General features: G+C 41.6%; 1 protein-coding gene across 9 annotated transcripts in view; it reads right to left on the reverse strand.

The window, feature by feature from the left end:
* Positions 1-438: 438 nt before the first annotated feature.
* The window catches only part of MYO6 (myosin VI), a 121599-nt gene continuing 94797 nt past the window's right edge, over positions 439-27240 (reverse strand). For 6 of the 9 annotated variants that reach the window (XM_073224333.1, XM_073224335.1, XM_073224339.1 and 3 more), the window contains 16 exons: positions 25276-25406; positions 25107-25184; positions 23214-23343; positions 21661-21751; positions 19457-19607; positions 17758-17966; positions 17135-17213; positions 16224-16384; positions 13475-13501; positions 13047-13076; positions 11290-11328; positions 8347-8450; positions 7303-7434; positions 4808-4834; positions 2312-2530; positions 439-1800 (listed from right to left, as the gene is read on the reverse strand). In XM_073224333.1, coding sequence (XP_073080434.1) covers positions 1601-1800; positions 2312-2530; positions 4808-4834; positions 7303-7434; positions 8347-8450; positions 11290-11328; positions 13047-13076; positions 13475-13501; positions 16224-16384; positions 17135-17213; positions 17758-17966; positions 19457-19607; positions 21661-21751; positions 23214-23343; positions 25107-25184; positions 25276-25406 — 1808 coding nt within the window. In that variant the 3' untranslated portion in view covers positions 439-1600. The remainder of the gene's footprint in view (positions 1801-2311; positions 2531-4807; positions 4835-7302; positions 7435-8346; positions 8451-11289; positions 11329-13046; positions 13077-13474; positions 13502-16223; positions 16385-17134; positions 17214-17757; positions 17967-19456; positions 19608-21660; positions 21752-23213; positions 23344-25106; positions 25185-25275; positions 25407-27240) is intronic. The other 3 variants (XM_073224340.1, XM_073224341.1, XM_073224342.1) reach the window with 3 other exon arrangements.

The following is a 27240-nucleotide window of genomic DNA, read 5'->3' on the forward strand; positions in this document are numbered from 1 at the left end:
TTTTTCAAGAACTTTGTTACTAGTAAAGAAACAAAGCTTATCATTCAGTGTCCCATACAAATAAAACACCATTTAAAGGCAAGTGAGATCATTTATGGTCAGTAACCAGAACTTCAACCACCAGCCACGGGGACCAGAGCACGGGGGCTGCGGGGGTCCGTGCAGCAATGCAGCTGCCAATGGAGAATCTCATTCACATTCTCAGTGCACAGACAAGATGATTTAGTTTCTTTGAGACGAGCATTTGCTCGGTATCATAATAAATAAACATGTCTGTATTAAGACACAGAGTGAGAGAGAAGCAATCCTGAAAACTGTGTCCTTGGCTCACAGACACAAATCTAATCAGCTGGGAAATACTCGGGTACTCTCTAGAAAAAAAAAATCACTGGAAATTCATTTCAAAGTTTAAGTAGGGTCTTTAAAACACCAGAAAAAAAAAGTGCAGAGAATTTTATTTCCAATTTTATTCTAAAATACAAACAAGACTCCTTAGAATTATGTCAATATAATTCCTTGCTGTATTTTGTCTCCAAATTCCTAATAGGAAAGTCATAAATGTTAGGCTTGAAACCACTGACAGTTGATCAAAAGTAACAGCACACAAAGAAAACTTCTCTTTTTTAAATTATCAGTCACATGAAACAAGCAATCACTAGTATAAGGGCTTCTGAATCACAAAGCTTATAAGCAGCCCTACAATTACCAAGATCTCAAAGGCCAAAAGACGACACCAGGAATTTTTTAGAAACAAAGATGTTTTGAAGCAGAACACTAAATTAAGTCATATGAAACAACTTGGACAAGATTCTGATACAAAAATTACAACTGAGATAAAGTTGAAAGAATATTTCAGTTCAGTCCAATTCAGCCACAGTGCTGCTTAAGGCCCATTTACTTTTGTAAATTATCTCAAAACTTTTAAGCAGTTAAATGATCTGAACGTCCTCTGTCAACTGACTATAAGAAACATTCTTACAGCAACACAATGTGACAGAGAAGAAAACCTGACCCCTGCACGATACGGGTGCGCCTTCTTTACCACGCACGGAGCACAGCCCGTGCACCCAGGCTCTTCCTGGAAATCTACAACTTCAGAAATGCTTTACTCAAATTAAAGGAGGCAGAAAAATGGCAATTTCTGAAAATGTGAGTAAAGAAAGCACACAACTTTTCAGATTTGAACATCAGTGCCTTGATCATACCTGCCTTAATTTTTATGTGAAAATTTAAGTGAAAGTCTCATACCCCAGCTGCTCAGTGTGTCTGCCACCCTTACAGAGCAGGTATTTTGAATTTTCAAAATATGTTTTTCTACAGAACAAGTATGGTGGACTTAAAAGTGTCTACTGGCAAAGAATTAGAACTGTCAGAATCTGTCCAAGTGCTTCAAGTATTAGAATGATGAGAGGTTTAACAGTTACAGGAGGGTGCAGGAAAACAATTTTTAGGTCCCCATTTCACTACTATAATTTACCTTAAATTAACAAAAAGCTGTGATTAATGAGGTGTGTTCACTGAGTAAGTAATTCTAACATGATCCCTGGGCGCACAGCCTGCCAAGCACAAGGCAGGGGCACGCGGCCGCAGGCCGGGGCGGTCACTTGAGCAGACCCTGCAGCATGGCCGTGGCGTACGTGGGCCTGGCCTGCCTGCTCTCGATGGCACGCTGCAGGTACTGGATGCCCCCGCAGCGCTCCCAGATTTCCTCAAACTGTCTCGGCAAAATCTCAGCACCACGCTTTCGAGTCAGGCCTGTCTCTTCAAGATTCAGCTCACACATCTCCATGTCATCCTTACCTGCACAGGTGGGACATCACAGAATTACTGTAACTCTTTTCAGAACCATTCTGGTAAACTTTGTTCCCCGAATCTCTCTCAATTCTCACAGATTTAAGAACTTCTAAAACTGTTTCCTTCCTTTAAGACTGAAATCTGCTCAATAAACCCACTAGAAACAGCAGAGATTTACCCTCCACCAAGGACCCTTTCAGAGGCGCTGACTCAGGCCTGTAGGCGAGTCACCGGGGCGCGGTGCACACGCTGCCCTCCGTTAAACCAGCCCGCATCAGCCGACGCCAGGGAAAAGGTTCTTGGGACACAATTACCTACGAGCTCTACACGGACATGATCAATCCGAGCGATCATGTTCTAAAATTTATCCTCAGTTAACTCGAAATGTTTAACTGCAAAATTCCATCCCTCAAGCCTGAAATTTAGTGAATTACGACATCATGCATTACACGGCTTCACACAGAGGGCCTGTGGTCCCTTTTGCTTTCTACATCTGTTTCCTGGGGGTCATACACACCAGCCACGAGGAGGATGGGCGGCTTGTCGGGGTGAAGCTCCATCTGCCGGGCAATCCACGGCCCGTCGAAGTGCGCGTACCACCAGCCCTTCTTCTTGCTCTGCGGCTCTTTGTACTGGTCCGCGGGGCGGATGAACGGGATGCGGAAGAAGCGCTGGGGCCGGGGCCCGCCGACCTCCTGCGGCCGCGCCAGGGGCGCGGCAGCCACGCACTGCTGGGCTGTTGGACAGAAGGGGGGTCACACAGAGGCCGGGCCATGGACACGGCTTTCCTGATCCTGAGGGACCACGGTTACAAGAGGGGGTCCCAACAGTAAGGTTTCAAACATGCGAACATTAATTGCCCATAAATGAACACGACTCACAGTGCGATTCCTTAGAATTTTCTTTCCAAGTTATGTTTCTTGGCATTGCACACACACACACACCGACACACATGCCCCACACCATGTGAGCAATAACTAACCCTGAATAGGTTCCCCCAAATGCCTGTATCCTAACCTAAAATAAACTTAGAGGGCAGGAAAGCAAACTTGTATCACCTGAATTGTTTTTCCTCCCAAGAACTCAAACGCAGGCCACAGAACGCCTTTTATGGGACTGTGATAAGACAACCTGTCTTCCCAAATCTGAAGGATTACAGATATTTTACTGTAATCACTTTAATCACACTTTCCTCAAAAAGTGGAAGATACAAAATTTTTCCCTTTTGCCAACTGATTTTGGGACATTTTTAAATGTCCAAGATTAACAGATATTTTACTAATAATTGACAACTCCATGACAAAACAAAACAAAAATTGTAACAGTAAGCATGAACTTTCCCGCGGACATACTTACTTACCGCCATATCAGATTTCTCTTGGAATAGAACCCACTGAAATAAGTGAAAAGCATATGGGATTGATTCTCTGCGCCCAGACGGCTCCCGCCCCTCCCTGGGCCCTGGGCACTGGCCCCATCGGTGTTTTCTCCCTTGCTCAATTCTAATTACTAAGCAGTCAGGTTTTTATTTGATCTGCAAATACAAATATTTCTCTGCGGCAATGACTTTACATCCTCAGCAGCATAATTTTAGTAACTCTGTTTAATATGCTTCATACTCACGACTTTAAAAGTGGACCATTTACTGCAGCTCAATTAGGAATCTCACCGAACAGCTAAGTATGTCAATGAAAAATTACATAATATGTGTAAGTCAACAACAGCCACATGGCTTTTGTAAGAATTTCCAAATATGAAAGGATGAAAATACTCTTACTCCATTTTTTACACCAATAGCATAAAGCTCTACAGCAGCTGCGTTTATTTCTGTGCAAACCAGAGAAAGCAGAAAGCCGTGTGCCGAGCGGTGTAGCCCTAGAGGGAACGAGAGGCTCAGTGTTGTTAGTGACTAAAGCCGCAGCGCCTCCAGCATGTTAACAGACGAGCTTATTTTACCCTTTGTTTCTGTTACCCCAAAACATGACAGTTCACTTTTTCCATCTTAGGTTTTAAAAATTACCTACTTTGCACAAAACACACTAATCCAAAACCAAGACACTTTTAAAAATAAAAAAAAACTTCCCTCCATCCTAAGCAGTGAATTTAAATTCAATATCCAATGGGTAGGAAACTATGATACTGAAGTCCACCCATTACATTAACCTGCTTTCTTCTCTTAAAATAACAGGCTCCTCTAATTTAATACATTGGGTAAAATTAAGAAACCCAACACAAAGTCTCTGATAGCTTTTCCTACTAACGTGAAAATGGAAACTGTATTTGGAAAGCCTGAGAACAAACATCCACATGTGCAAAGATAGGGACGTGAAAAGCTTTGAAGCTTTTCTAAACAACTGTTTCTTTCCCATCCAATTGTGCTGTCTTCAAAAGTGTGAAGTGAGTTAAAGTGGAGCCCCATAAATTACTGGCAGCACTCAAAAAACCCAGGCCCAGTGAGTTGACAATAAGTATGGCATTATTTCCAAACCGGTACTGCTTGGCTGATTCTGGGTGAGGCGTGCTGTCTGCTCAGATGACTCAAAGCTGTTAAACGGTTGCAGATCGGCACCATGTACACAGTAAGCTCCTGGTCACCCTAGGGGCTGCCTTCTGAGCCTGCACACATTGTCATATATGCCAGACTCTTTGGATAGAAGTGCTAATACCAGCACCGAAAGTTAGTCTTTATTCTAAAAGATCAGCTGCTTTTAAAGAGAGTTTTGCTACAATAAGAATTGTGTGTAGACACAATTTAAAATGCTAGTTACTTTTTTTAAAGGAAGTAATTTGACAAAACATTTAAACTTAATTTTGTTCTGCATATATATTTTGGAGTGATCCAAAGCATCATCTAAAATATCTTGGTGTAGAAAAACCAACATTAGTGCACTGCAATTCCACTCTGAAATTTGCTTAAATTGTAGCAAAACAATGTTTAACGGAAGTTAGTACTTTTATAAAGTATTTTAAACCCATCTTCCAGTTAGCTCATGAGTTCCCCCCATTGACTTACGTGAATTGTTCAAAAATGGTGCAAAATCTGTGAACAAATATTTTATGTTGAGGAAAAGAAAGATATGGCAAAACTGTTAAATGAGCATTCTTCTGATTTATAAAGCCTTTCCATCAATTGAGGTGGCAACTATCAAGTAAACAGCCTGTTCACAGCCGAACACCAATCACCTACAAGTAGCTGTCTGCTTCTGATTTTTTTTAAAGCTATTTTGATTATGTTTTAGGAATTTCTACTTGATGAACAAGTAAGAGAGGACCAAAATTTTAAAACTTATTTCATTTGCAATTTTGCAACACAGTAGTATTCAAACAAAAATCCAACACAACGACTTAATAACAGACATTACCTTTGAAGCATTACTAGAATTTTTGTAGGAAAAAAAAAAGAGAATAACTTCTGAGTTCATCAAAAAAATTATATCCATTAGAGAAAAAGCACTGCCTTGTTGAAATACATTATTAAGTTTTAATTGCTGCAAACTAACTCTTAAACTCATGCCATTTTTATTTTAGGAACTATGAAATAAAATCACTCTCTGAGAACTGTGTTTTAAGAAAATATTATAAATCATTCCTGGATAATTTGCCACTTCCCCCAAATTATCTCTGAAAATCTTTGTGTGGTGAGCGTACGCTCACCCGGTGTGGCACACGGGGACAGCGTCTGGGCTCCCAGCTTCTGACCACAAGACTTTGCCATGATTGGTCAATGTACCACTTGTCAAGCAATAATATCAAGTTATATTTCTGTTAATCACAGGTTGTCATCATTTTCTCAAATCAATGAACTCTAGTCCTTCTAAGTATTAAACTACAAAGCAGTTCCTTTTAAAGGGATTACCTAAGTATTTAAAAACTTCCAAACTATCGAATTTTCTCAACTGAGCTGTGAAATATCTTGGTGCCCTTCACCAAGGAAAGAATTTTATATGAGAAAAAAATTAGAGAAAAGAAAAGTACCTGAAAATGGTCCATAAGCATGTTTGAATAAAATTCCTAAATGTGTTCATGTAACTGATGGGAATCTTGGGAAATGTTCTTAATCTACTCTTTTTTTCTTGCAAACTGTTTTACGAGTGGAAATAACATGAGAAGCGGCCCAGTCAGTCACAGACTATTTGCTCCTTTGGGACAACGCTGGGCGAGTAAGACATCAAAGTTTGGTTTAAAAAACATAAGAAATATTCATTAAAAACTTGTGTGCCAAATAGCACATTAATTTTTTTGTTTTATAAGAAGTGCAATCGTTCAGATGTACAAATTTTGAAATAAACATAATGAAAGCTATCAGCTAAGAGTCATGATTAAATTAACAAGAATAGCCTACTGCTACTCTTACAGAACAAAGGCAACTGTGGTTAGAAAATTGATGTGGACAGTGAACAGGTAAGGGACTCATCCTATCATCTGAAATCCCAGAAACAAAGTTTTAAACTGAAGAAGAGAGGTGGTCAGCAGAAGCACAACATTCGGAGGGCCTCCCCGTGGCGCTTCGTGGTTCCAAGCGACCTCCCACTGCCCTGCAGGAGCCTGGTACTCTCACTGACACCCCTGCGCAATAATCGCTAGCTCTAATCTCTTATTAGTAATATTTTCCTTGCTCATTTTTTGCCATAATAACTCAGAAACAGTAAAATTCCACCATTTAATTGGCTTCAATTGAACATTGCTTCCATTTGCTAAGAAGGGAGTCAGGCAAAAACATAATGAAGAGCTCACTGTCTGCGTCCACTCAGGTCAACACTGAACTACTCCGAGAGCGTTGGGAATATGCCCCTTTAAAAGGAGGGCATTTAGATACTCTGCCACCTTGACATACACCAGAATTAAGCTAATAAATTGTGCCAGTTTAAAAGTGACGAGTTGAACAAATGAAATTCCAATTATCATTTTTAATTATTGAAGTTACAACTCATGCATCCCAGATATTTGTTAATGTTAAAGCTAGTGTCTTTACTCTGGTAAGTTTACCCTGCTTTCTTCTCAGTTTCAAGTATACAACTTGTATAACAATGTAACAAAATTCATTTCTAGGATCTCAGTCAACAGAGCAAATCTCTGTCTAGGCAAAACTGTGGTCTATGCAGAAGTACTATTTCTCTCATATTTTCACAGTATTATAAAAGAATGTTTGCAATAAACATTCTCTTTTTTTCATAGTAATCTTTATATTTCCACATAAAGTCTTTACATACGTATATGTGTATGCGGAAAAATATATATTTACAACATTATTGCACAACCTCTTTGGTAGAGACAAGAATATTCTTACCTCTGGAATTTATCTTAACAAGTTCAATACTTAACAAATGCGATTTTACAGACATATTTAATAGGAATAAAGCTATGAACTTAAGCCCTCATGGTCATACTAGGTTCAGTGGACACTAAGAGAACATTCACACTGGGCATTTCACCCAGGGTCTTATGCACAGTCACATGTTTCTCCATACACACACTCCGGGACATCCAAAAGTACAGATTTGTTTTTACCATAATCAGTAACAGACTTCGGAGCACGCTGTTCAGTTTCAGTATTTCGCTTCTTGTTCTTAGATTTCCAAGCATGATACACTTTTAGTCTCCTATGAAATTCTTCTCTGCAAGCTGCCAGGAGCTCAATATCTATCGATTACATAGAAAGAGCCCCCACCCCCAACAAAAAGGAATTAGCATCTTAATTTAAGCTGTTCAACATAATTTATTGTGGCATAAACATATATACATATGTAAATTTTTCATTTTTAATTATATAAAATCAATACATGAGAATTTTATGGTAATACTACCCTCTATACTCACAGAGCATTTTCTTATGCATTATTACTCTTATATTATTTGCTCCACACAAGAACACTGAACTTCATAGGTCTTTTAAAAAGGACTTGAATCAGACATGTTAAGTCATTTTTCCAAGATCACGGACCAGGACAATAGCATAAAAAGTCACTGTGCTCAAATGCAAGTCAGATTTACATGCAGTGCATGTTTTATGTCTGTAATTATGCAGACAAACTCAGTGAGGAGGGAAAGGACATGGTGAGGTGTCTGCCATTACGACACTTTAGTTCTAATCAGTGTCCTGAATTCAAACACTATGATTTAGACAAGCATATAACTATATATGGGATCCTCTGGATATATTTTATTCTGTTCTGCTGGAAGAAAAATAGCTATAAAAAGAAAGGGTTTCACTGCCATTTTTTACTTTGTATTCATCACAAGAAGATTCTGATATTTAGCTATTATGAATGACATGAGAAGGGTCAGTCATTAATATAGCCCAAAACATAATTTCTCTGTTTTTCCTCACTGACCAAGGCAAGACATAGACAGAATGAATTTAACTTAATAAGTATGTCTTTCTTTTAGCTTTGCCAGTAAACTAGGTCTTCATTTCAAGTTGAGAGTAACAGAGAATGGCTTAAACTCATTTAATATTCCCCAACCCCCAAAAGAGTCCCGCTGCGATCTAGGTACTCCCTCCTGCCCTTAGCACACCCGGGCCTTCCCGTCTCCCATCCTCTGGACACTCACCGCAGGAGGTGTTGATGGTGTCGCGGAGTTCTGCGTATTTCCATTTGCTCAGATCCTGCTTCTTGGCACCAGCAGCTGCCTTGGTGGCTTGAACAGCAGGACCTCTGTAATTAGTAGACATTTTTGCATACATAAACTGGAAATATGAATGCAATGTGACTAAAGAGGCAAGAAAATGAGTATTAGTTTGAGAAACAGAAATAGCTATTGAGAGAAGAGTAAGTTTCATATCTTTGACAGATGAGATGAAAGCCATGCTCTAAAGGATGCCCAAGTCAATTGAAATTTTCCATTGTGCCATTTAATAATCAGAACCTATGAGTCTAATATTCTGGTACCAGGAACTTGCCCCAGATTTCAGTTTAAATATTCTAACCGATGGATATATGAGCATCAAAAAAAAGTCTCACTGCAATCTAGGTACTTCCTCCTGACCTTATTACACCCGGGCCTTCCCCTCTCTCATCCTCTCCGACACTCACCGCAGGAGGTGAACATCAAAAGTTAAAAAATACATATATATCCTCAAAATCAGAAAAGAATTCCTCAACATACTCGAAAGATCATTAGAAGCACATTAAGGGTTTGTTTGTGAGCCAGCGGGCCACACAGTACGATCACCTGCCGATCACGGGCAGCTAGAGGTGGCGCAGCCCCAGCCTGCCTGCTGGCTCAGAACCCCCCTGGGCTCCGGATGTTCACAGGGTCCACAGGCAGCCAGGCCGCACCCGACAGCCCCGCTCAGCAGAGCTAAAGGGGCCGCTGGACTCCTGGGATGTCTGAGCTCCACCGTCACAGACACAGAGAAAAGTCTGCCAAGCAGATAAAACCAGGCCACACCCTTAGGAGTTACACGACAACCAGTGACTTGGAGGAAGAAGCTCCGGCTCATGAGGCGGAGAGCAGACCTCCAACGGCACACATTCCGTGTCGCCCCATTAGGAGGAACATTTAAATAAAGAAAGAGGAAAGAAAGAAAAAGTAATATACAATATAGAGAATATAAAGAATAATTTTTTAAATAAAATGGGATGAATTCAGCTTTTTCACAGCAGTGCTACTCAGAGCTTAAGACTTGTTTCTATACACATAATTTGAAGCAATTTTCAGAAAATATGAGAATAACTGTTTCTCTAATGAACAGTAAGACTACACTTGCCACAGAGACTCACAATAAGCTGTAAGTGAACTTTTTAAGCTCAAGTAACAAAGGAAGAATTTAAACATCACATCGCACATGAAAAGACAGCACAGGTATGAAAGGACCGGAACCCCGCTTCTCAGGCGCCCCAGGCCTTTGCGGCTCGCTGCTCGGAAAACAGCTGCAAGGAGGGACAATCAGGGCACAGTGTCTGCGAATGAGCTCGTATTTTCTCATCATCTTACATTTTGAAAGATAAAAGCAATTTTGGCAAACAGTCAAGACATAGATACTTAATGCGATAGATGTTATTGAAAAATTATGTTTGAAACATGTATCCTTCTTCCTGCAATAAAGGACTTTATTCCTTTGATATTAAGCTTAACAACGAAATAAAGTACTTTTTCCTCTTTGAAAGTCCTATTTATGCTCTCATTTTAGAGAATAAAAAATAGCATGCCTCACTCTACATACTTAAAAACTGTCAGACATGATGACTGTTAGTCACATATAAACCTGGCTAAAGAACCGTATGTGGCCATTTAGTCCTTCATTTTTATGGCTAAAATCAGTTTTAGATATATTGTAGAATCTATGCTTTTCATAAGCTGTTTTTCTCTTGATTGGTTTTTTTCAGTGAGGCTGTTTTCTCAATTGCTTTGCTCAAGAAGAGCCAGCTGTGTGTCAGCAGGGCCTCCATTACCCTCCACAATAAATTATGCTTTAATTTTTATTCAACTATTCTTGTTTTCTTTTCTATATCCCTAAACCACCATTTAATAAACTAACAAAAAAACTCTCTTTTTCTAAGTTCTTCTAGGAGGTCATTCTAGGAAAGCAGCTAAAAATTATTATGGGGTTTTTCTGGTGTTTTCTTTTGAAATAGTGAATTTACATGATATACAGTTTTCTGTATTGCCAAAATATACATGAGGTATTGATATACAATAAGGTATGTTTTGATACTTTAAAAAATAACACTGAATTCAAATAACTATTGCTTATAGTTTACTATTCCTAACCTTTGATTCATATTACCTCAATATGAATATACCTGCTAAAAACATTCAGCAGGCTAAGAAGTACACAACTGAAATGCATTTAAATGATTTCCCCCCATCACTGGAGTTATTAAAACAGTAAAGGTGTAATTTCCTGATTACTTAGATTATAAAGACAATCATATAAACAATACAGTAAGGTAGCAGCAAAATTAAAATTCACATATTTAAAATCAAAAGTCAACACTTTTACTTAACTTTGTGACTTCGAATTGACAGCTACAGTGTCACCGATCCATACCCACTCTCACAGGCACTGGACCAGACCCCGCTGGGAAATCTAATCTTTGGTGGCTCAGCCATCACATCAGTGGCTTTTACCTGTGAGCCACGGTGTACAGGCCCCCCGGGGCCACTCTCTCCCTGTGCTTCCCCTTCAACTCGGGGCTGAATCCCAGCCAGGGCGCAGCACCCCCCAAGGGGAGTTCCAGACTATTTATTTTGCCAGGCTGAGAGGGAGGGTCCCCTACTGAGAGTGGGTGGGGGCCGGTGAACAAGGAACAGTCCCATTCGAAATGCCAATGGGGTCCCCATGGAGAAAAACCAATTCAGAGGAACGTTTTCTTCTCTTTCTCCATGTTAGGGTGGGATGAGGGTCAAGTGTCATTTCTTATACAGAAAATTTATATGGAAAGAGTACATTATTCACATGACAGGTTCTGGTCCAAATAATGAAAAGTGATTTTAAAATACGATTTTGAGGTGACAAGTACTTGTTTACCCAAATCACACCGTACTAACCTACTCACAAAGTCTGCCATTTCTTTCGCCATTTGTTCCCTATAAGATCGATAACACAACATAATTATATAAAGACAACTGTATACATTACTTAAAAGGTCTATAATTATAGTAAAATGTTCTGTTTTCAATAGGATTATAGATTTACTGACCATTCGCTATTATTTTACTTTGTGAAAATCTGTATGTTTCAACATATAGAGCCATAAAATACAAAACTTTTGTTGAAATCCAGTTAAAGTTATTTGAACTCCATTTCTGCAATAGGAACCTTCAGATAAGATCTCATGAGAGATATGCTCCTGGTGTATTTTTTTATGTATAAAATATAAAACAGCATATTCTAAATGCATACAGGAAACTTGGCAGGACCCAGATTCTATACAAAGATTTTCATACTGGGGTTGCTTAGTAAATATTAATCAGACAAGTGATAAGCCAAGTTGATTTATTTGACACTGTCAGAGTTTAAATACAAGTCTGATGTATTCAAAGCTCTAGAATTCTAAGGCATGCTTTAAAAACAAAAGAATTCAAACGCATCCAGCACTTGTTAAACTAAAGACCAGAAGTGTTCTGACCTAGAAGGACCAACATGTCCCAAAGGTAGAACTGTACTGTTATTACTCAGGAGAGTGTAACTTTTCTATTTTTTTATTCTGTGATATGGAACAGGTAGTCATTGTGTTCAAGCAATGCTTTGTTAACTTGACTTTCACATGTGAAACTTTTTTGGGGCATAATTTTAATATGGATGCAATTTTTCTAGGAATGAAACTTTTGCATAACGAATGAGAGACTGTGCTTAACTCTGTTGAGAATTTTGCAAGGATCGCTCACAATTTCATGGCGGTTAACTGAGAATATCCTTGTATTGACTTGCACTGGCAGCTATCAGTCACAGTGATTCCAGGTTTAAGTAAAAATATCTGATACCTGACCGTTCTCCTGTAGTTTTAAGATAAATATTAAATATTAAAATAAATATTCACACTAATATATTAATAAATATCTTCATATTAAAATAAATACTGTTTTACTGTAATTTACTGTCCTTTTATGTTTTTTCATATATTGTTAGGAGAGAATTATTTATGTAGGTTGCATCTTTATAGAAACATTTGTTATTGGCATTGGGTCTGACAGTTGAGAACCATCACTATGAAGGTTATTGCTGGAGTCCTAAAAGCTGTTAAAATTCAGTTGTTATATATACTCCAAAATTTTATATACATGGTATATATTTGCAAAAACATATTTTATACATACAACATACTTTTTACATACATCACAAATGTTATTTAGATTCTCTCTGTGGGGAGATTTTTGTTATGCTATCCCCAAAATTAGTATTACATACATAACTTCAGGTTAGGAGCTATTTTAGATATTAGTAGAGTGAACTATCATATATACTGAAAACTAAGCTTTCTGCTGTGACTCAAATACCGTCAATATTTTATTTACTTTTATTTATATCTCCACATATGATTCTATAAAGACATAAGAAAGGAATACTTAAAGACACATAAAACAAAATGGGTGTTCAAGTCTAAACACGGATAAAAAACACAAAGAAAACCAAATCATAAACTAGTATGGTTGAGCACCACACAGGAGCATTCATTTTCCCAGGCAAAAGAAAATAACATAAAATTTATTTCAATGAAGAAACTATTTCTCTTAAAAAGTACCTATGAACTATTAAAAAGAAGTTTATGCAACTAAATCAAGTTTTAAGAAGGGAAATGACATACGGTGTCATTCTGGGTCTTGATCCTTCAATTCTGTGAAAATAATATATTTTAGTATCATAAGCAATACTGAATGGTGAAAATCTGAAATGTGCCAAATTTGTATTTCAATAACTTTATTGATTTGAAAAATTCCATTATCTTCATTTGATCTATGTATCAGATCACTCAGAATTTTCATGTTAAGATCTTCATTAAAAATTACGATAAATGTATAAATTAAAGGCATTCAATGAAAATGAAAGAGCAATATATTACATTTAGGTGAGAAAATTCATACACTGTGAAGTTTGCTGATTTGTTTTAATAGAATCTGGATATTATTTCATAATTATAGGTAATTTGAAATCATCACTTTGCATCCAGATCAATGTGGAATTGATTGAGATCATATTTCAAAACGTATTGTATATGCAGAAAACAACTCTTACTTAGAAGTTACTGGATAGGAATCCAAGCTGGAAAAGTAACTTGAAATTGTTTAATGCAGCAGAATCCATGTACCTACATTGATTAACCCGACAACAACATGGCCATGCTGCACAGGAGGGGCAGGGCCACCCAGGGGGTTCTACTCACTCACCGGCTAGAGAGGCCAGTGCTGAGAAAAGTGAAAGCGGTACCTAAAAATGTTTATTATAGCCCACAGAGTAAGATAAAATTATCAAATATGGAAAATCTGTATAGATCACCCACAGTGAAGTGCTAAGCTCATCATACAGACAATGAAATAACCAGGACGGTCAGAAGGGGAGGCGCTCATGGGGCCCGAGGGTCAGGAAGGGCTTCCTGGAAAAGGGATTGAAGGGACATCCCGGGGGGCAGGGGGGACACACCGGGGCTGTCCCACAGGAGAACTAAACTGCACCCCTGCCTTTCAAGTCAGAACTGCTTGAATACCTCCTGGTGACTGTAGTGGTCCCATTACCTAGTTAATTCTGCTTAACTTAAATTACAGCTGACTTGTCACTTCTGCTCAAGGGCCTAGATGGCCCTCTCTCTGAGACCACTCGCCGTGGCGGACGTGCACTGTCCTGAAGACAGGGAGGAGACCGCACAGGAGCCTGCATTTGCAAGGCTTAGACATAAAGCTTGACCAGGAACACCAATAAGGAGTCCCTCAGGAACAAACTCCAGCCATAGTAAGCCGGCGCCGTCAGCGGCAGCCTCCCGCACTCCTACTGGAGCCTACAAGAGCCTGTTTGTGGGGGACCTGGCCTGGCGTCCGTCAGTCAGTCACGCACACAGGCTCCCACCACTCCCGCCAGACACGGGCGGAAGCAGGGCGCAGCAGCCAGGGCGGAGCCGGCGGCTACAAACGCTGCCACCAGGAGAAAGTATTTTAACCGTGGTGAATGTTAGCAGCAAGCCCACATACTGGACCCAGACGGGCTAGTCACTGTAGCGCCGTGTGTTTGACAGGCCTATTCATGACTTAAATATTATAGGCAGCTGACCCTTGAAGAACACGGGGGCTGGGGTACTGAGCCCTCATGCAGTCAAAAATCAATGAGTAACTTTGGACTCCCCAAAATCTTTACTAATAGCCTAGTGTTGAGCAGAAACCTTACTGATAATAGTCGTTTAACACATATTTTGTATATTCTATGTATTATATATTTTATTCTTATAGTAAAATAAGAGAGAGAAAAGAAAATTGTTGAAATAGAAATTGTTTTTTCAAATTGCCCAAAATCTCCAAAAAAATCTTTCAGTATATTTTCTGAAACAAATCCACATGGAAGTGGACCCACACAGTCAACGTTCACCGGTACTTTCGCACCATTCAGACCCCAGGGCTCCACAACATATACGGTCACTTCGGAGAAAAAGTGTGAGGTAACAACAGGCCTTTTCCTTTCCTATCTTTGTTTTCGGCTAATAAAATCTATTCACTGCCTTGCCATTTGAACCAAGTTTTCTCCTTTCTAAAGCAAATAGCAACATCTAGTGGCTGTGTTTTATTTTGTCATAAATGGTGCTCTGACATTCTGAAAAGCATGGTTATATACCTATGTGCCTCTCAACATGTATACCTACATGCAAAGGAACCCCACAAACTAGTTTTGCCTTGTGTTTACAAATAAATAATCAAAATAACTGTTTCTACATTTAAAATTTTTTAAATATGGATCTTATATTAAAACCTTGCAACTTTTAGTAAGAATTTCCACACTATACTCCTCCCCACTCCACTGAAACACGTAGTTAGAGATCATTCAGAAATCTGAGGAGCCAAAATATTTCAATGTGTTTGATCTTTCTGTTTGGAAAGGGAAATCTACTCTGAAACATGGGGTTGTGTGTGTATGTAAAATTTCTCCTCATTCCAAGTGTTAGGATGTATGATACACTGAAATGAAAATTTTACATTAGGAAAATGATAAATCCCAGCCAAAGACATTACACTGGCCTGGAATATGCTCGCTCACCACTGTGCCAGGGCAGATGTGCTTCCTCCAGTGTCCTTCGCTTCAGTAAGCTTTGCAGATATTATGTCTTTAATAAATTTAAGGTCTGTGGCAACTCTGCACCAAGCGAGCACGTAGGTGTGACATTCCTGACAGCACGTCACTCGAGCCTCTGCAGCGACCCTCAGAGCTGTTCGGGCCTCTCACCATAGCACCTGCCGTGGCATCTGCGAGTGACCGGGGTCCACTGAGAGCTCTGGTGTCGGTCAGCATGTTCAGCATTTGTGCTGTTCTTCAAAACGTAGTATTATTGCACACTTAGGCCACGGTGTGTGTGAGCATAACTTTTTTATGCACTGGGAAACCAGACCTTCCTCATTTGCCTCACTCTGGACCCACACCCGCAGTAACTCTGAGGTGTGCCTGTATTTAATGGCAGGTATTTAGAAATGTGATACGATACTTTAAATGATACTCTGCCAACTTCAGAGTAAAAGTTGAGGTGTTTTCTTAGAGTACTCATGAACTGAATAGCAGTTTTATCTTTCAGTAGTTTAACGATTCGATTAAATCAGCTGTTTCATCCACTTGGGTGTAATAGTTGATACAGATGATTTCAAAATAGTTTTACTTTAAATGTGATTTTCTCCCTTTCCCTTCACACTGGAAGGAGCGGAGAGGTAAGGCAAGCGGGGCGCACATGCACGCGTGCACACACACACACACACACGCGCACACACACACACACGCGCGCGCACACCCTCCGTACCTCCGCAGCGCCGGGTCGGCCTGCGCCTCGTCGCTGATGAGCTCCGCCTCGCTCTGGGCGATCCGCAGGGCCAGCTCCCGGTCCCGGCGCTCCTGCTCCAGAACCGCCTGCTGCTGGGCCTCCTCCTCCCGCTGCCGGGCCAGCTGCTCCTCCACCTCGGCCTGGAGGGACAGAGGCGAGTCACCGGGGTCCCCCCCACTCGACCGTCCCCACCGCTGTGGAAGGCGGTCCCTGCGAGTTCCTTCCTAGGAGCATGCACTGTGTGAGCAGCAAGCCCTGCCGTCCCTCTCCCCCGACCGCGGGGGAAGGCGGAGGGGGCGCGCTGGCATCGGCCTGTCACCGCGGCAGCACGGCTGTCGCTGGGCGTCCTGGGCGCCAGGGGAGCACCGACCGCGAGTCAGGAGCCGCGGGTTCGGCGCTGGCTGCGCCCGGGTAAACCATGAAAGCCACGAACCCGGTCGATTATTCTCAGATACAGACTTTAAAAAACAGGGGGAGGGAGAATATCTTTATCCTAACCTGTTGCTACCGGCCCTACTAAATTATAAAATAGTGTTTCAAAGCATCACGATTGTTTTAAGTGAATGTGCATCTGGCTTTCCCCTCAGTGTAGTAACAGTAGCGAACTACCATTTATGCAGCTGGGCCCTGTTCTGGACGCTTGGACACGCGGTGACCTTTCAGGGCGGCTGCTGCGTCCCCACCCCACCGGCGGGCAGGCCGCGCTCTGGGTCTCAGCTCACTTTCCTGGCGCCAAGGTCTCCCCGTAACCACTGCAGAAGCCGCCTTCCGTCTGAGATAAGGCGGGGGCAACCTGCCCAGCAAATCAGGGTCGTGTTTGCGCCTCTTTTGTTTCATGAGCCGGTAATTCCATTCGATAGGGATTCAGCCGCTGCCCCGTGAGCACAGACCTGAATGCGCTTCTCCTCATCCTCCCTTTTCTTTCTCTCTTCTTCTTCTTGTTTTCTCTTTGCTTCCATCTCAAGTTTCCTAACAAAAAACAGAAAACTCTTCAAAAAATCTAATAGAAAATAAGGAATTTAACCATTTAATATACAATTACAGAAAGGGGACTCAAGTCAACCTCCTGGCCATACCACCTATCACCTCGACCCTACTGACAGTAATTCTTCTAAAACAAATAAATACCGTATGTCCTGTACTTCGACATTTCTGGGTCACCTTGGTCATAAAGCGTCACTGTAAGGCCCTGCTTCCAGGTCAGGCCTCCTCCTCCCAGGAGCTCTCACACCCTGTCCGCCCTGCTTTGGTGCTCGTCCAAAACGTCATCAGTCTTAAACTACACAAAAGCCTTTTTTCTGGCTTATAAAATAATACCCAAGTCCTGCCTTAAAAAGGAAGTCAAGAAATCCTCAGGCGTCAGAGTCTAACCAAAATTCAGATTCTAAGGTCATTTTATGCTATTGAGTCTGCTTTCTCCATTTTCAAACTTTGACTAAAATTAGTCTTTTAAAACAGAATGACTCTAAAAACAAGAATGCTCCTAAGCCGCCGGCAGCGCCGGGAGCCTTACAGCCGCCGCGCCTCGCCTTCCTCCCTCCGGCGCTGCTCGTCCTCCTCGCGTCGCCGCCTCTCCTTCTCCATCTCCTCCTGGATGCGCCTCAGCCTTTCCGCCTCCTCCTCCTGCTGCCTCTTCTTCTGCAAGGCGCCCAGGAGCTCCTCGGAGCTCCTGACCAGTGCGTCGTATTCCTTCCGGATTTGCTCCCTTGTCATCAGAGTGGACTTGAAAAGCAAATGAGTAAAAACGTACATACAAAGTCCTCTCTGCTGCTGTACTACTGAATTGTCCATTTTTAAGAGATTAAGATGATAACTTTTAATGTGCTTTGACCCCCAAGCAGAAAAAAACAATAGGCACATACACAGCAATGACTACAGAAGTTGTTAAGCAACAAGCTCATCATCTCTGATTTAATAGTTGCATATTGAATAATACCCAAAAAATTATAATATTTCTGCACACAAATATCTGAGTCTTTTTTATCAATTACGTAATCAAAAATCTAATGGTGTCATGTAGACAAAGTAGCACACTGGAGTCAGAATAATATTTAAGACATGGTTAGTTAATTTTGCTAGCTTACTATTCTCTAATAATAATGTTCAAATAGTACCTAAGGAATATTTAGGAAATTATTAATTATATCCTAAATTATTGGATGATTTTTCTAAGTGAGCCTTCGAAAAAAGTATCTGGGTTGATCATAATTGATAATACCACATAAACAAGGATAGTCCTTGATGTATTCGTAAAATCAGCTACATTTATCCAAAGCATTTTCATTCTTCTCTTGATCTTTCTGTGTTCTACCTCCAACATTTACCACTGTCTACGTAAAACAACTGCAAAAAATAAGATAAAAAGCTTGCTTTAAGTTACATTCTACATAATTACACTGACTTAAGAAACTAGGTGAGAAAAACATTAATACCCTAAAACATAACAGAAAAAGCTATGAATGGACAGATGGAATATAATTAACAAACAAGCTTACGGAGGAATGTTTCAATCCCACAGGTAATCAAATAAATGAAAATCAAGAAAAAATAGAGGCCTCATTTTTTTCCTACCAAAGTTAGGGGAAAATTCATTGCTATTCTCCTAATGGTGATGTACTTTGTGTTACAGATTATCTGAAGATAATCAAATAATGACAAGGCATATAACATATTTATAGGGATACAAAACTAAATGTACATTATGACAGAACTATGCAAAGTTATGTGCGTATAAAAAGAGACTGAAGGGGAATATGCAACAGTATATTAGCTGAATGTGCCAGTGTGGGGTTTAAGGGAGTTTTGGTGATTTTCTCCAAATTTTCAATAATACTACATTTCTTTGAAAATTGGTTTCTGAAAGTAGAAAGACAGGAAGCAAAATAACTTCCATTAATCCTCTCTCATGACAATGATATTGTAAAAGCTTACCAACAGAGTACAGTATTTTAGTTACTATTTTTTGGGGGGGTATCTTTCTAGCAACAGGTGAAATTGCATAAAAACTGTTCTCTTTTTAACTATTTTGACATGAAAACTTTTAAACATAGAATAATATAATGAGCATCACTTGACATCAAGACTTAACATATGTAACATTTTGTATCTTTAAAGAAATAAGGACATTTTTCTATACAGTTTCAATACCAATAGCAAAAAAATATTAAATTCTTTTTTAAAAAGTCAAAGTCACCTGGGTTAAAATTACATACCTTAATTTTGGCCATTAAAGCATCAATAGAACTTTCAAGGTTCTTGACCTGTTTGTTCATCTCTGGTTTTCCATCTTTCAGTGCACTTACAACTTCATTAAATTTATCAAGTCGTCTCTTCAGTGTTCCCACCTTAACCAGGCCATCAATGCTGCAAAGACAATGTTTCATCAGGGTTTCATTTCACCATTTAATGCTATAAATAGATTTTTCATTTTAATAAAATGCTAACCATATTGCTGAACAAGACAGTCCATCTCTGTTTTCATATTATCCAGTATTCTCTTTGTTAGGTCTCTTCATAAGAGTTAAAAAGAAATAATCAAAGACAGGTGTGAATGACATTAATGCCTGTCAAGTGGATTTAAACCCTCTTTACTTACACTGAAAAAATCTGAGAATTAAAACTATACAAAAACTTTAAGGAGTTATATAATCTCTTTGCCAAGGTTTAAGAATTAAGTTAATCAGACCTTCAAGTTTAAAAAGTCTAAATTAGACTCAAATAAGAAATAAAGACTAAATTTGCAGTAAGATAATGTAATCCCCACAGATCATCTTGAAAATTATGGTCAAAACACTGATGAGATATTTTTAAAAACAATGTCAATTTGATACTTATCAAGAAACTCAACTCACTAATTGTAAGGTTGGAGGCACCGGAGGGAGGGGTGAGCATGTTCCGGTGGGGGAAGAGGGCAGTGAAGGCGGAAGGGGGTGGGGTGCAGCCACCGGAAGAGGAGAGGAGCAGGAAGACGGCATGGGTGAGAATGTAGGACTTTAGGATGGCAGCAACACGGGGGAGGACAAAGAACTTAAAGATGGTGGCGGAAGGGGTGGGGGTAGCGAGCTGAGGGAGGCGGGAGACCGAGGGCCTCCGGCGGATCTGAAAAGGAGGAAGGGCCGGGCAGAGTAGGAGGCTGACAGTCCTTGACTGGAGATCGGGCCAGGGGAACCTGGGTTGTGGAACATTCAATATAAAGGTCTGGCGGGAGCGCAAAGCCCAAAAAGCCTGCACACGCGGGATTTCACCCCACTCTCCGCTCCGGTGGCAATAATTAGTCAAGTCAGTGAGGAGGCCAAAATCGAAAGTTCCCTCAGGGGGCCAGTGAGATTGGTTGTCCAAGGGATACTGAGGCCCGGCCTGAGAGCAAAGGAAGGCCAGCTTCCGTTTGCAAACTTCCCGGGACAAATAGAGCAGCCAGGTTAGAAATGAGACCCCGCAGCGGGGTCTGAGCCTCTGCTTTCGAGGGCTGGTTCCCCATGTCTGCGCCACTCCCCAACTGATCCCGCTGAGAGGAGCGCCCAGCGTCCCAAGCGCGCCAAGTCAGGGGAGACGGCCTGGGAGCCTGGGTGAGGGACGTCTCCCCCACTGCAGGGCCAGGGGCGGGTATCCTGGATGCCCGCAGCAGATGGGCCGGATGCCCAGGGGCCAGATAACCCAACCTGGACGCAGCTACAATTTCGGACGGACCAGGTGAAATGGAGTTAGGAAGGGAAGCAGACCAGGGGAAACTGAGGGACTCACCGGAAAATAGTCTATGCAGCGGAGAGCAGGCTGAGGAAGGGGGGGGCGGGGCCACCGATGGCCGGTCGGGGCCCCACGCTCAAGCCCCTTCCCGGTTTCAGCACCAAATGTAAGATAAATTCTAACCGAAATAAGCAGGCGACAAGCGGCAACAAAGGGCCAGGCGGTTTATTCGAGTGCAATCCCGGGCGGGGTTCACCAGTCTGCACCATGACAGGCTGGAGAGGTCATGCTCAGCAGGGCAGGCAGCGAGTTTTCAAAGAAGGCAGGGGGAGGCAGGGCCTAGGTTTACAGGGCGCGAGGATTGGCCAGCCAAAGGCACATTTTTCAGGTTGGGAGGGGGCCGCAGCCGGGGACTTCGGCACGTCGCCAGTGTCTCACCCCTCCCTCCGGTGCCTCCAGCCTTACACTAATGGTCAGAATAAAAGAGCTGCTTTCAATCATTTATTTCAATCTTTTATAGTGCTTACATTTTTGTAAGCTATTCCAGATCTTTTTATAGAATGAGCAAGTAATGAATTAATGAATTTACTAATTTCAAATAATATAAATAACAGACTAATACATCTTTTTACAAAAAACATGTGAAAAGAGAAACTCTGAGTCTCCGAACTGCTTTTCATTATGGCTTCATAGCCGTTTTGTATTAGGACAAGTGGGTTTGTCCTCATCTTACCGAGGTTTGTGTCTCCTTTTGCAAAGCCACATTCGAATAGTTTTTTGCATTTTAATGCAGGCTTCAGCTCGATACATTATTTTGTTTTTCACTATGTAAAACAGGAAAATATAATGAAGGAAAATTATTTGGTTTAAATGAGACATATAACATTTTTAAAAATCACTCATTTCCACAAAGCAATTCTCAAGAAACACGAAATACTGATGAACATATTGTACCAGACATTAAAATGAAGAAACTGAACATTTCTTTCATTCCTGTACTTGTAAAATATAAAGCACATCATGTATATGGCTGGGTTTACATTTTAAATGTATTATTTCCTTATTTATACTACACTATTCCTTACCAAACTATCATAAGCAACCCTGGTCTAGAAATGTTAGCAAGTTATGTCTTTTAAAAAAGGATTCACCTATCAAATGAATTTAGGAAAAGCTACATACCATACTTCCTTTTGGAGATTCACAATGAACACACTGTGTGAGGCCTCTAAGAACCCTAGAGAAATCTGTTTAACTTCATTTTACAGTAAAGATCATTTTAATATACTGTGTTTTCCATCATAATGCAATGTATAAAGCTGAAAGCATTTAACCTATAGTAACAAATATGTTTATATTTACTTGGAAAATGAAGGAAAAAAGAGCTTGTTACTTTTTTTCTGTATTATGGTTTTCTTTCTGCCTACACTCACAATGGTCTAACAAAAGACCTCACTATCTCTGTTTACATGTTCCTTTTCATCAAGTCAAAAGATTTTCATTACTCTATATTAAGGAACAATTTATTGAATTCCAGGTACCCTGGAGATCAAGGAGGCAGGGGAAATTATAAGTTTCATCAAGTCCCAGGCAATAGCTCCCTACAACTACAGGTTTGCCATAAGTCTCAGGTTACGCCAAAACATTCCACCCGCATTTGTTTGGGTCAGAGTTAAGTAGCTGCCGCCACCAGGCAGAAACACCCGATGAAGGAGCTCAGTCCAGTGTGTCAGAGAAGAGGGTCTAAGAGAAAAAGGGCAGGAGCGCCTGAGAAGGGAAGTGAACACCCCACTTTTCCAGGTCCTCAAAGACACTTAAGACTTTAGACTGGCCTTTATGCAAGGGGAGCCTTAGTACACGGTGTGAACCCAGAGAGAGGACTCTGGGGAAGGACGTGCGGGGTCTGGAGGAGGGCCAGGCGGTCGGCCGGCTGCCGAGGCCACAGGGGCGGGGCGCGGAGGCCATGACCCCCACAAAGGCTCTGGCATGTGTGCTGGCGATGCCATGTGGTGGAGGCGAACCATCAAGCCTGAGAGGGTGCGGGTGGGGAGGGACCAGGATAGTGAGCTCCGTTTGTCTAGGACGTGAGGAAATTAATTATCCTCTAATACAATCAGATGTAGGCAGCCAGAGTCATACAAAAATAAATTTTAAAAGAGGATCCACGCACACACACGTATCACGTGCTGCCGAGGCGGCGTGACAGTCCGTGCTGTCCAGCACTCACCCCCGAGACAAACCGATCCACCCCCTGAGCAACCGCACACCGCGGAGCAGGACACCTACACTTGACGACGGAGAGGGCGCACCACTGCACTTTCTTCCAGCGGCTGCAGACCAGCCAGTGGCTGACTCTCTTCACCAGCTCTGCCAAGTGGTCAGGGTCCGACTTCATGATCTGATCGAACTCTGCAAACTAGGAGATGAAGTAATTTGTATCAGTGTCAAAAGATAAATGCACTTAAACACACAGAGAGAGAAAACAAACTGGGATCAAATCCACAGTCTAACTTCCTGGGAAGAGCCGCAAACTGACCCCGTCTCAGTGGGGGCGCAGCGAGCCCATCACCCGGGCTGCAATCCGCGGCCTTCTCCTTTCAGGGTCTTTCCCGGAGGGCAAGGAGGCACTCTTAGTAGTTAGCACATTCAGTAACAAAAGCAGAAAAAAAATCCTAAATGACAATTACAGACAGCTGGACAAAAGGTTTCATTGAGAAAGGAAAAAAGGGCTGATCTCTCTCTGAACTGGCTCATTTGCATCTCAGGTGTCTGAACAGAGCTCCTGACAAGGGAAGGTCAGGCCCCACCACCACTATTCTCTCTCTCCCACCCCCACCCCATTTGGTCGGAGATAAGAAATTGCTGCCAAGAGACAAGAGAGTGCAAATGGAGCAGCTACTGCATCTTTAAGGAATAAAATGCGTTATTTCCAGTTTACCACAAAATTACTTGATTGCTATCCTTTACCAAATATCCCACTAAAATATATTGAGGATGTCACCCTTTCAATATATATACCAACCAATATAATGGTTTCTTACACAAATCAAAATTAAAGGTGACATAATGAGATTAAAGATCTTTGAAAATCTGTCTCATGCGTTCCACGTATCTTGCTGACTGATTTTTCTGGAAGCAAGACTGACTGCTTTCTCCGGCGGGCTGTCATTCTAAACTGCTATGGCCCTGGATTAGAGATATGTGAACTTTAGGATAAATATGTATGATTATGGCTAAGTCAACCATGAGTATTTATATATTTGGTTTTCTCTCAATTTTTTTTCTTTTGTAGGTAATGGTATGGGTCCTCTGTAGCAAAAATATTCACAGGTAAGTACATACATTGGTAATGCGTTATATAGCTCATCTCAGGCCCAAAAATGTGGTATCAGATTTATCTGTCATGATTAATTTAGCTTTTAAAGCACTAGATATTTATTAATGATTTTTTCTAAGTCAAACATGTATGGTTGGCCACTACATAACAACAACTGTGTCTATATTATGAAGATGCAATTATTCAATCAATACCAATATTAAAGCAGCTAGGAATGGCAAAAATATTCAAATGGATTGTGAATGGCATTTAGGATTTCTGTACTGTATATATTTAGTTATTAAATATTCTATAATTCCGTATTGAAACCTAGTACAAGAACCTATAAATATTGTAATTATGGCTAGCTTAAGAAAAGTATGTTGCATACAAAAGTACGCGTACATTCATCCATTCTAGAGTCGGTCAGAACTCAGCTCCGGCTTCCTGGGCCTTACACATCTCCCACACTCTTAGAACTTGTTCTCACAATGAAGACTCAAAAGCATTTTGAAATTTTTAATTAAAGGCTGAATTAATGTTTTAGAAAAGCTTTCAATTTGTTTAAAACAGAAGTATAACCTTATCTAGGCAAAAACTCCAAGTAAACAATTCTGATTCCAATACTACACAGCTAAAAAAAAAGCTATAAAAACTGGAGAGAGTATTGCACGTTAACCTTCTCATAAGTGGGAAAATCACACTGTACGTGAACGCACACACACACACACACACACACACACACACGCAGTTTGTGATCATATAATTCAAGAGTAAGATAAGTCCCTAAACACTTAAAAATTTTCACTGGCCCCAATTATTCACATTCTTCATCCTGAAGTTTCAAATAGAAATGTATTTACCTTGCCAGGTCTAAAAAATACTTTTGTTAACCCAAACTTGTAGTCAATTTCATTTAAGCCCAGAGCTTTAAACAGAGCCTGAAAAATAAAAAGTTAAAGTTAAATGTCAACTAGTAAACAAGAAAGACAGTCTATAGCTAAGAAATTTCAACTGAGGTGGTATCTGTACCTTACAAAAGAGTCTTGGGTCTAGTCTTGCAAGCTTATCTGGCATATACTTTTTATACATGTTGTAGAGTTCATGAAATGAGGCTCGTGATGGGAAACCACCCTGCATCAAGTCCAAAACAGACACCATGCCTGGATGCACAGACAGACACAAATTACTGCCGGTCACTGTACAAAAGTCCAGAACTAACTTGCAGATGACCAAACCCTTGGCTTGCCCTGGAGCTGCAGACAAAACGTAAGCTGACTTACAGACAGAAGCCCATTGAGAATTTCACGGAGCTTAATAAATTACCAAGTCTACAGATGCTTTCTCAGCACTCAAAGCTGATTTACTCTTAAAACTTTTGACGTTAAAAAAAATTAGGATGGCCAAACCAAGTACGCTTCCTCCTAGGAATCCCCGTGGCCTGGCTCTGCCCCGGGGAGTCCAGTGTGAAGCCCCCTGGTGCAGTCTGGCTGGCACGCACTCAGAGCCCCTCTTCGCTGCCACTCAGGAAGCACAGCCTGTCCCAGGGTTATAAGGAGGGAAGCCCGCCTGCCTCGGGTGCCGAGGAAGGGACGCACGCGGTCAGGGCCTGGCCGAGCAGACCACTGCTAGGACGCCCACTAAGATAGGGCTGCAAAACGAACGTCTGATAGGATCAGGAAGTCACGGTGATCTACCAGATTAAATCATCCAAGGATTATTTTGTTGGGCTGATCAAGATGGAAGCTGAATTCTCTTGGATTAAGGAGCAAGTGGAATGCAGGAAAACTGAGAAAGCAAGCAAGACTGTTCTTGGACATAAAAGGAGAAACCAGAGGACAACATGCAAGGGGGGTGGGGGGGCAGAAGGCAGGCCGTGTGGTGAGAGGGACTTCAGGTGAGGTTTAGCACGTTTAAAAGTAATGGAAGATCCACCTCAGAGGGAACATTTCAACACACATGTCAATGTTAAGAGTCATGGGAAGGGAGGAAGGGATGGATTCCAAAGAACCCGAGTCTTGACTAGGAATGAAAGGCACTTATACTTCCTTAACAGGAGGGAAGGCCATGCAGGCAGCAGAAGCAAACAGGTGAAGCGGTCAGTGTTACTGAAGTGCTGAGGCTGCCTGCTGGCAGAGGCTCAGAGATCTGCCAACCAGGTGGGCCCAGCCCGTCTCTGCGAGGAACAGAACGTGCTGACCAGGGCAACGGGAGGGCGGGCTTGGGAGGTTACCCTTAAGAGGTCAGTGGTCGTGGACTTGTGATGGTGCCAGTCTGTCCTGCCTACCTCATCTGTACAGATGAGGAGAAAGGACAGAATTAGGTTCATCAATGGCTAAGTTTTATGAGAGGGGTCAGAGGCAGATTCAGATTTGGGGGGCTTGAAGTTTACATAATTAGAGAAGGGCTCTTTAAGAAGAAAGTATGAAATTACAAATTACAAAAGAATACAAAATCACATGCAAGGTTTTAGAAGTAGCCCATTTAAATGTGGACCCCGAAGGCTAAGTGACCTTAGCTTTATAACAAATGCACCCGAGAGAAGCAAAATAAGGGGTCAAGAGGGCATAAGCATTAAGGAAGGGTCACAGCCTGTTCTGGGTCCAAACGAGAGAAGGATGGATGCCCTGGGAGAAGCGGGGCAAGTGGGGGCAGGGAGGGAGGGCAGGAGGGCGGGAGAGGAGTAGAGGAATCCGTGAGCACATGCCCGAGACAGCCTAGACGGGTACGGTCAGGGTGAGGCAGGGAGAGAGGCGGCACCGGGAGTCTCACTGAATGCGGGCGTCCCACCGAGCCAAGGGCCTTGTGCTGCTTTCACTTGTTTTTACAAGTAGTGGAGTTTTTTTAACAAGGGCACCAAGCCCACGCCGACCCAGTGTTGTGGGTGGGGGGACTGAGGCGCCGCAGGAGAGCCACCCACTTCAGGGAGATCCAGGCTCGCAGTAAGAGTTTTCATAATTGTCACGTCAGTGATGTAAACTGGCTTTACTTCACAAT

The sequence above is a fragment of the Manis javanica genome, chromosome 16, assembly GCF_040802235.1.
Source record: "Manis javanica isolate MJ-LG chromosome 16, MJ_LKY, whole genome shotgun sequence".
NCBI classification, from domain to species: Eukaryota; Metazoa; Chordata; class Mammalia; order Pholidota; family Manidae; genus Manis; species Manis javanica.